We start from the raw sequence: 10,366 nt of genomic DNA, 5'->3' as shown, positions 1-10,366 counted from the left end.
TGCCTTCCAAGTGCTAGGATCAAAAGTGTGTACTGCCATGGCCTGGCCATAGTGCTTTATTTTGTGTGTGTATATATGTGGGTAGTCTTGTGTGTCAGGGTACTCATGTGGCAATCAGAGGACAGCTTTGAGAGTCAGCTCTCTCCTTCCACCATGTAGATCCCAGGGATCAAATGCAAATAGTCAAGTTTGAGTTTGATTAGCAGGTGCCTTTACTTGCTAATCAGCCTCACCAGTTCCACGTGATTCAAGATGAGCATATAGAAGTGCCACTTGTGTTTTGGTTTTGTGTGTGCGTGTGTGTGTGTGTGTGTGTGTGTGTGTGTGTGTGTGTGTGTGTGTACATACACACTCCTGTGAGTGTGGTGGAGGATGGTGGAAGGTGGAAGGTGATCAAACTATGCACATGCTGAGTTAAGTGTTCTACCACTGAGCTAGTATTCTACCATGGAGACAGAGTCTCACTGTGGAGCTCAGACTGGCCCGGATGTTTCATTCTCCTGCCTCAGCATCTCAAGTGCTATGATTACAGGCACATGCTACCTACCACATCTGACTGCAACTAAACTTTTTGTGTGTAGATTTTGTATCCTGAACTTTACTGTCTTCTTTTATTTCTTAAAATAGTTCTTCTGATTTGGGCATGGTGCCTTTAATCCCAGCACTTGGGAGGCAGAGGCAGGCGGATCTCTGTGAGTTCCAAGGACAGCCTGGTCTACAGAGCATGTTCTAGGACAGCCAGGGCTGCACAAAGAAACCCTGTCTTGAAAAACAAAAAACAAAACAAAATTTCTTCTGTAAATTTGGGGCTTCCTATATGTAAGACATTGCCATCAATGGTGACCATTTCCAGCTGGACAGTGGTGGTACTCACCTTTAATTCCAGCACTTAGGAGGCAGAGGCAGGTGAATCTCTGTGAATTCGAGGGCAGCCTGTTTATAAGAGCTAGTTTCAGGACAGCCTGGGCTACACAGAGGAAACCCTGTCTCAAAACAACAACAACAAAAAAGCCAGTGACCATTCCCTCCATCCTTTCCTATTTGAATACCTTTTATTTCTATCTCTTGCCTAATTGTCCACCACTCAGGCTGCATCCTCTTCTTCCTTCTGCAAGAAGCAGGTAAGAGGGAACCGGGCCAGGATACTGAGAATGAGGAAGTGTCTTGAACTTCCTGTGTATTTGTGCTATCACCTCAGGTAAGCCATCTGCCTCCATAAAATATGCCAGAGCTGGCTTATCTCCCCCAGAGTGAAGGAGATAGGATGCCATGTGCTCAGGACTCCTGGAACAGACTCCATGTGGTATCAGACTGCTTGCCTGCTTATAGCCTCTCTCACTCACCTGGGAGCTTCAAGAAGGTAGCACTGTGTGTAGCATGTGTGGTGCAGGCAATAAAGTATTTTTCAGGCGAAGGAATGAATGAATGGTGTTTATTTCCCCCGAGTGAGTTAAAAGTAGACAAAGAGGAATAGAAAATGGGAATCTACCAGAATTTGATGCAAAGTAGATCTCTGGGACTGGGGCTCACATCCAGACTACACTTCTCAGCTTTTAGTGACTGCCCTCCAGTTAGGGAGCAACTGCCCTCCAGTTAGGGAGCAACAAGGCTTTGCATTCTGGTCTGTGAAGGTGGACGGGGGGGGGGGGGTGATAGAGCCTGCCTGCTCATCTGGTTGTGAGGTTTAGATAAGGCCAGGCCTGCAAAGACCAGGCATACCCCAGAGAATAAGAGCTCCTCTGCAGTAGCTATTACTACCCACATGCTCTATCCAGTCTCGGTTTTCCCACATGTAAAATTGGGGCAAAGAATCTAGGGAGATGCCTGGCTTGACTGGTAAAGCATTTTCCATACAAGCATGAAGTCCTGAGTTTGATCTCCAGATCACAGGTAAAAAGTTGGATGCAAACAGTGTGTACATGTAATTCCAGGGCTAAGGAAGAGGGTATGAGGATACTGGGAGTGTCTAGCTTAATCAGCAAACTCCAGATTCAAAGAAAGACCCTGTCTCAAAAAAATAAAAAAATAAAAAAAAATAAAAATAAGGTAGGAGTGACTAAGGAAGATATCGAATGTCAGCTTTTTATCTGCATGTGCAAGTGTACACACACACTTGCACACACACACACTTGCACACACACACATATATACATGTGTACACATGAACCCATACACTCATACACACGTGGGCTCACATATCCAAATCTGGCCAGGTGGGGTGGTACAGGCCTCAATCCCAGCTTTATGGGATGCTTAGGGGGCAGAGGGCATCACAAGTTCAACACTGAGCAGCGGAGTGAGTTCAAGTCCAATGTAAACAACATGGTGAGACTTGTCTAGCATGTAGAAAAAAATAAATGGAATTAAAATCCCTTCTTGGCCTTTCCATCTTATCCACTTGTTCATTTAGTTTCAGTACCAAGGATTGAACCTAGGGCCTTGGGCATGTCAGGCAAGTCATCTATTTTATTTTATATTGGGACAGGCTCAGCTTGCACAAAGTTGCCTCGGCTGGCTGGCTTCTCCTTCTCTTTCCTGCTTCTTCTTCTTCTTCTTCTTCTTCTTCTTCTTCTTCTTCTTCTTCTTCTTCTTCTTCTTTCTCTCTCTCTCTCTCTCTCTCTCTCTCTCTCTCTCTCTCTCTCTCTCTCTCTCTCTCTCTCTCTCTCTTCCTCCTTTCCTACGTTCCCCTCAACCCCCTGACTACTTTTCCCAGCCCTTGTCCTGTTCCTGCCTCTTCTTCCCCATCTTCTTTGACCTCTTCATCGGTCCCTCCCTCCCTTTCCCTCCCCAGGCTGCTCCGCTGCTTGTTATAAAAAAGAAATCTTTCTAAATACGCCAAAAATGCACTCATCCCCAAGGACCCTGCTCCAGCACAAAGGGCTGGTTCTTTCGGACTGCTCCATGCAGCCTCCTCCTTGCCCACTGCCTTTGAATCGTGGCCTCATTCGCATGACTGGAAGGGCTAAGGGGACATTTTCCCATGTGGCTGGTTGGAAAGGCAGCTAGGGGGTGGGTGAGCTGGATGGGAGGGCAGAAACAAGGAGCTTAAGGATCTTCCCCAAGTTTTGGAGGAAAAACAAACTTCTTGTGCTACTTCCTTGAAACCTAAAGAATCCTATCAGATATGTGGGAAAGAGTTAGATTCGAAATCAGAAAAACTGTATAAACCAGAGGGGTAGCCACCAAGCCCAAGGATGAGTCTCAAAAATATAGAGAGTTTTGGGGATGTAGCTCAGTTGGTAGTGTTTTCTTAGCATCCTTGAGGTTCTGAGTTCAATCCCTGGTACCAAATAAATGACCATGGTGGCAAAAGCCTCTAATCCCAGCACTCGGGAAGATCAGAAGTTCAAGATCATTGTTGACTATATAGCAAGTGCAAGGCCAGTCTGAGCCACATGAGATCCTGTCTAAATAAAATAAAGGAGCATAGCAATTTGGTCTTCTTCCTAAAATGGCTTGGGATATCTCTTGGATAGAGCTGGTTCTCTGGGAGAGCCCCTGGATGTGAATACCAAGGTTTTTTTGAGGGAACAGGAGGCGATTTATGAAGGCAACAGGCAGGGTTTCTCATACATACACACACCACCACCCTCACTCATTTTGCCCTATGCCCTCTGGCTGAGTTCCTGGTCCAGGAGCACTGACCTAGTACACATGAAACTCCTACTCAGATGACCTTGTTCTGGCTGGGTCCAGAAGAAAACATTCCTCTGATGTACTCAGGGCTGGGGTGGGGGATTGGGGGGATGGAACAGGGACAAAGGGGAGATCCCATGGCTTTTCAGTCCCAGGCACACACAGTCCAGCCTTTTCACAAAGGTTGAAGAACACAGCCCAGGCTCTGTCTCTCCAGCTGTGGACAGGCCTAGGGAGAAAAGGGTATTGGCGCTAGGCCTTGGCCTCAGCATTTACCTGCCCTCATGGCTTCATATGCTACTTCAACCAATCTCTTTCCTGAGTTTTCAAGAACCCCACCCGCAAGCCCCACCCTGCAGCAGCTGGGCCCCTGGAAGTCTGTGGTGTTCGAGTTAATCAAAAACTCCTGTACTTTGCTCTTGAACTGAGGCCATCATTCCTTTGTCCTGGGGCAGTGAGGTCAGCTAGCTCTTCCCCGGCTCACATCTGCTTTCAGGGGAGTAAAAGAGAAAGCAGGGGAAGAAAAGGGAAATAACACCCGCCAGGGGACTGGGCTAAATGGCTGGGTGCTCTGCAATCGATGGCTTCTAAGCTGTCCCACTAATGAAGTCTCCATTTTGCATTTAGGAGATCGAGGTGCCAGGCTTTGAAGAAATGTGTTTCTAGCCTCACATTCAGGAACTCCGAGATAAGTGCTGAGGCTTAGAGTTTAGGATGATAGCCCAGTTAGTTGAGTGCTTGCCAAACATGCACAAAGCTCTGGGTTCAATACCCAGCACACCATAAAATTGGGTGTGGTAGCCCATAACTGCAATTTCAGCACTTGGAAAGTGGAGGCAAGAGGATCAGAAGTTCAAGGTCATCCTCTTCCTACATCGAGATTCTTCTGGCTAGCCCTATCTGCATGAAACTCTGTCACAAAACAAAACAAAAAGCCAAACAAAGGCAAGTGAGATGGTTTAGTGAGTGAAGGTGCTTGCCACCAAGTCTGAGGACCTGAGTTCAATCCCTGGAACCCATATGGTTTTTGCAAGTTGTCCTCTGATCTCCACATGTAGGCTGTGGCTCTTACACACACACACACACACACACACACACACACACACACACACACACACACACACATATACACACACACACGTAAAAATTTAAGCCTATTAAAATAAAAAGCTTCGAGGAACTGGAGAAATGGTTCAGTGGTTAAGGGCACTGGCTGCCCACATAAGGCTCACAACCAACTGGAACTCCAGATCCAGGGACTCCAGTGACATTTTCTGGCCTTCACAGGCCTCCACAGACTCCAGGCCCACACATAGTGTTCAGACAGGCATGCAAGCAAAACACCCATAAGCATAAAGCAAAAACTAAAATAAAAGGCTTTGAGGCTTCCAGTGATTTGAAGGTGTTCCTAGCGCACAGTTGGGTTAGGAAACTCCAGAATCATCCATCAACTATGAACAGAGGAGCTTCAGTGGTCCAGCCTGGAAAGGCGTGGGATACAGGGACTGCAGTGCTCTAGGCTCTTTGCCAGAGGGAGCACCCCAGGAGGGCTGGGAAGTCTTGAGAGATCAGAGCTCCTTTGGCCTTCAAGCCCCCACTGAGACTGGCCTGTCCATGGAGGAGGAGGGATGTTGAAGAGGCGGCTCAAAACTGCCCTGGAGCCCTGAAGAATCCTGGTACGGACTGGGAAGAGAAAAGTCTGGGATGTGCTGCTGGAGAAGCCAAGGAACTCAGCCCATGAGAGCCAAGCTGGGTTTTAAAATGGATGCCCAACAGGGTAAAGTGAGTCTAGGTACTGTGGCTCGGTCCCTGGCCCTCCAATACCTGCTTCCCTTGGCCTCTCAGCCATTCAATGTCAGCTCTTTTTCTTTCCTTCCACTTACGCCTTCCCTCTTCTCTCTCATTTCCTCCTGCCTCTACCACCCATCTTCCCTAAAGAACAAATTCCTAGCCTGACCAAGACCCTGACCTCCTAGCCCTGGGCTCTAGGAGGACCAGGGCTGAGGAAGAAGGGGCCCAAAGACTGAGGGGGGCAGGGACTGAAGGAGAACTCACAGTGAGGATCAAGGGAGTCAATGCATCTTTGGCAGTGGGAATGGCCTTTTGGAAAGATGTTGAGTACAGATCAGCAGTGGGGTTCCTCAAGTATCCTGTCCATCCTTGCCCTACAGCGGGGCACACAGTAGCATTAAGAAATTGACTCTAGGAAGCAAGATGGCGGGCCCAAGCAGGAATGAAAATCTGTGTGCCTAGAAACAGATTTTAGAAGCGATTTCTCCTCACAGTATCTTTTTTCAAATCACCTGATGAGGGTCATGGCAACAGCAGTAAAATGGGTGACATCAAACAGAACTATCTGGAAACGTTTATTTCCAATCCAAAATGGAACTTTATCTAGTGCTTGTCGTAAATCTACATACTCTTCTCTTCCAGATGACTACAACTGCAAGGGAGAGCTCGCTTTGACATCTGACGACAGGACAATAGTGTGCTACTACCCTTCTGTGGACATCCAGTACGAACATACCAAACCTATCCCTCAAGCAACTATTTTGCATAATAATGAAGAAACACACGAACAAGTGCTGAAAGCCAAATTAGGAATAAAAATCGACCAACTTGAGCAAGGACCCATGATAGAACAGCTCAGCAAGGTGTTCTTCACTACAAAGCACCGCTGGTACCCGCACGGACAGTATCACAGACGTTGTAAGAAACTGAATCCTCCCAAAGACAGGTGACTGTTCTTGATTTGCAGAGCATCAAGGAGAGTTTGTGTCTTATTTGTCAGCTGAGAAACGAAAATGGTGTACTCATTAAGATGTCATGTAGGAAAATAATAAAAAATACCCTTTCATATGTTTAAAAAAAAAATAAAATTGACTCTATTAGGGAAAGAACATGCTAGGCAGTAACAGGAACACTCCCAGTCTCGAAGTACCCAAGTTTCCCAGGGGAGGGCAGGCCTTTCCTGAGGTTGAGCAACTAAGCACTGACTAGTTTGGGGTGGGTTTCTGTGGGTGGCTGGAAGTGAATCACACCTTCTTGTGTGCCGCATGTCTCTGTGTGGGTGTGCTGAGTCAGCCTGTATTGTTCCACATGTCTAAGGATGGACCTGTTTGTTACTTGTGGATGACTAGTTCAAGGGTGATGCCCTTGAATACCACAAGGGGTCCCTAGAGCTGGGGCATCATGAATAAATGTGCTATTAGAATACAGGCATGTCCTTGTGTGCTGTGCACCCTTCTGAAACCGTGTGTGCCAGAGTATGTCTGCAGGTGTGAACGTATACAAACAGGGACAGTGAGGAGCAATCTGTAGAAACAGGACCCAATTGATATGACAGTCCTGCAGGGATAGAAAAAACATTTGGGTTAGAGGTAGGTTCCATGTGCTGCTCCAAATTCCCACAAACTCCAGTTCCTGGGTTTCCAGCTGCCCCAGCTAAACTGTGCACAGATGTGTGCCTCTCTGCTATAGCCATAAACAGACCTCCCAGGATTTTTCCAAAGGAAATGTGGAAATATTTTGGTGTCTGATCTGGGTAGGAGGAAAGAGTGGGGATGGGGCTTGAGAACGATGTTTCCAACCTGAGAGACCCCAGGGAACAACAAGATGCAACAGCATCTCCCAAGAACCAGAACAGCAGAGGCGCCCATGGTTTCCAGCTCCACTGCCTCCACACACTGGGGCCCCAATCAGCCTGAAGAAAAGAGACCCAGCTGTGAGGGATTACACCCACCCCACCCCCACTCCAACCCTGAACAACAAACCCAGGACATGCTACTCCGCTGTCTCTTCCTGTTCTCCACAGCATGGGCTGGGAGGCATCAGGTTCCCGATGCACCCCTGAACCATCATCCCCCAACACACACACACACACACACACACACACACCAAGCCCACCCACCACCACACACTCGTTTTTCTTTCTCATCTTTCATCCCAGTTCAGAACAGTCATAGCCACCATATGCATACTCCCAGGCATGTGCAACTTCTTATTATTGCTACACATATTGTTCATGCTCACAAACTACACAGATTTCAGCTAGTGAGATGGTTCTGCAGGTCAAGGCACTTGCCACCAAGCCCGAAGACCTAAGTTCAATCCCTGGAACTCACATGGTAGAAGGAGAGACTGGAGAGACTCCTAAAAGTTGCTCTCTCTCTCTCTCTCTCTCTCTCTCTCTCTCTCCTCTCTCTCTCTCTCTCTCTCTCTCTCTCTCTCACACACACACACACACAATCTAATAATTATTTTAATTACAAAATATCTCATAATGCTTTAAGTAAGTTTACAGTTGCGGGGCTAGGCTGCACTCATGGCTATCCTGTTGCCCAAATGCTAGACTGCTCTAAGACATGTACTATCCCACAAACCCCCAGATTCTACGCTCTCCCTCCACAGTGCCTCTGAGTACAAATTCCAGAATTAACCATTCTCACCACAATACAGAGCCAGACCTTTCTCAACCAAGGACTAGGCAAGATATTATTCTAAGGCACCTCGTCAGAGCATAGTTAAAGGTTTAAAAGAATTTGGCTTGCTCCCATTCTAGGTTAGTTTCGTCTACCCATCCCCAGGATGGCTTCCCTCCTTAGCATCACAACTTCAGAGCAGCCAATGGAAATATGATGAGACACAAAAGCCTGGCCTTTGAGAAAGGGAGATGCAGAGCAAAGTGTGCCTTCATCTGAAGTATGCTAGAGAGGAGAGGGTCCCAGTACGTGCAAGGAAGCACTGTACCCACCCATTCCTTCCTTGTCTTCCTTACCCCTGGAGTGTGGATCAAGTTAGCTCCTTTGTCTCACTCTATAGAGAGTAGCTCACTTGGCTGTGAGGTCACAGAGCTGGATGGCTTCAGTGGAGGAGACAGGCGGAATTGAGTGAACATGTGTTTGCACTATTGGGAGATTTCATTGGAAACCTCCCCTTACTGAACGAGAGCTTTTATCTCAGCAAAGGCATCTGAGAAGGCCTAGAGGTCCCTGTCAGGAGCTCCGGAGTGCATGTTTGGGTTTCTAACTGGGCTGACTTGTGTGTGCTGAGCTGAGAGGACCCATTCAAAGACTCCCAGCCTTCCCTAGGCCAAAACTTGAGGCCACCACAGAGAGGCTATACTGTGTGTGGGAGAGGCCTCGCCTTGGTAGGAAGACATCCCCTGAAACAAAGAGACATTGCTTGAGTCAGTTGCCTCAGGCTCTTGGAGCAGGGACAGGCCAGCAGAGAACACAGGGTGGGTGTGGGGTGAACCCTGGACTCAGAGCTGCAGCCAGAGCTGGGCATGGTGGGTAGCTCATTCATATAATGCCAGTACTCGATAGAACCCATGGTGGAAGGAGGGAACCAACCCTTGAAAATAGTTCTCTGACCTCTATACATGCATGGTGGCAATGCACACACACACACACACACACACACACACACACACACACACACACACACACACTTTTAAAGTTTATGTTAAAAAAAAGAAAATGAGACGGGCATTGGTGATGCCACACCTTTAATCCCAGCATTCGGGAGGCAGAGGCAGGCGGATCTCTGTGAGTTCGAGGCCAGCCTGGTCTCCAGAGTGAGTGCCAGGATAGGCTCCAAGCTACACAGAGAAACCCTGTCTCGAAAAACAAAAAAAAAAAAAAAAAAAAAAAAAAAAAAGAAAGAAAGAAAGAAAGAAAGAAAGAAAAAGAAAAAGAAAAAGAAAAAGAAAAAGAAAAAGAAAAAGAAAAAGAAAAAGAAAAAGAAAAAGAAAAAGAAAAGGAAAAAGAAACCCAGCCTGAACTTGGTCCCTGGGCAGCTCTGTCACCTTGGGTACAGCTCACTTCCACTTTCTATACCTTTTCTCTGTGAAATGGGGAAAAAAAAACCAAGCCATTCCCTTCTCCCTGTGACACAGTGTGGTGGCAGGAGGGACTAGAGAGGCCTGTGTTTAGAATTAAGAGGTTCTTCCTTATCAGCTACCAGTACCCAAGTTCCAATTCTACCATGACAAATATAGATGACCATCAATCAGTCAGCTTGTTGCTAAGATGATTTCAAACTCTACATTTGTTCTCTGGGGCCTTCCCCTCGGTAGGCAGGGACAGAAGATGGGACTCCCCACCCAATGCCAAGGGCAAGAAAGGCTCAAGTTGTACGTTGTGTTCACAACAGCTCCATATAAGAATGGGCAAGAGACACTGCTATGGTGCTATGGGAAATTGATTCATTCTGTTCTTTCTTTTCATTCATTTACCTGCTTAGTCTCAAACACTCATGGAGCCATGACTCTGTGCTAGCCCCTGCACTAGGTACTGGGAATACAGGTGCGAGTGTGTTCACAGCCTTCTGGAAGAAGACAGGTTCCCACAGAGTGTGAGAAGTGCTGAGGCAGCAGGAGCCCTGAGTGCCACCGTGGGACACAGAGGAGAGCCTGCATCCAGCAGCATGGGACAGCTCTCCCCTTAGACACTACAGGAGACTTGCTGAGATGAAGAGAAAACACAGCAATTGCTTTGTGCCCCACAGCTTAGAGGGTGGTAAGAACAAAATACCCAACGGAAAGGTTCCCGGGTGGGATAATTAATGTTTTGCTAAGCAGAAAAATACGACTGCGTAATGCTCAGCATGCAAATACCAAAAAGAAAAAAGAAAAGAAAAAGCTCAAAGAAAATTCTTCTCACAAAAACTAAAAAAAAAAAAAAAAAAGATCTCTCTCAGTCACAAGCATATTTCTTCCGTGGCTGAA

General features: G+C 47.1%; 1 protein-coding gene across 1 annotated transcript; it reads left to right on the top strand.

Moving 5' to 3' along the window:
• Positions 1-5,859: 5,859 nt before the first annotated feature.
• LOC100756124 (39S ribosomal protein L42, mitochondrial) lies at positions 5,860-6,503 on the top strand. Its single transcript, XM_027412308.2, has one exon. The coding sequence runs from the start codon at positions 5,943-5,945 to the stop codon at positions 6,375-6,377; it is 435 nt and encodes a 144-aa protein (XP_027268109.1). The 5' UTR covers positions 5,860-5,942; the 3' UTR covers positions 6,378-6,503.
• Positions 6,504-10,366: the final 3,863 nt, after the last annotated feature.

The sequence above is a fragment of the Cricetulus griseus genome, chromosome 4 (genome assembly GCF_003668045.3).
Source record: "Cricetulus griseus strain 17A/GY chromosome 4, alternate assembly CriGri-PICRH-1.0, whole genome shotgun sequence".
Classification (NCBI taxonomy): Eukaryota; Metazoa; Chordata; class Mammalia; order Rodentia; family Cricetidae; genus Cricetulus; species Cricetulus griseus.
Note: the sequence above shows the minus strand (reverse complement) of the source record. Positions and strands in the feature narration are given on the sequence as shown.

Coding starts and splice junctions, on each gene's coding strand:
- LOC100756124 (XM_027412308.2), top strand. CDS start 5,943: ATGAGGGTCATGGCAACAGCAGTAAAATGGGTGACATCAAACAGAACT.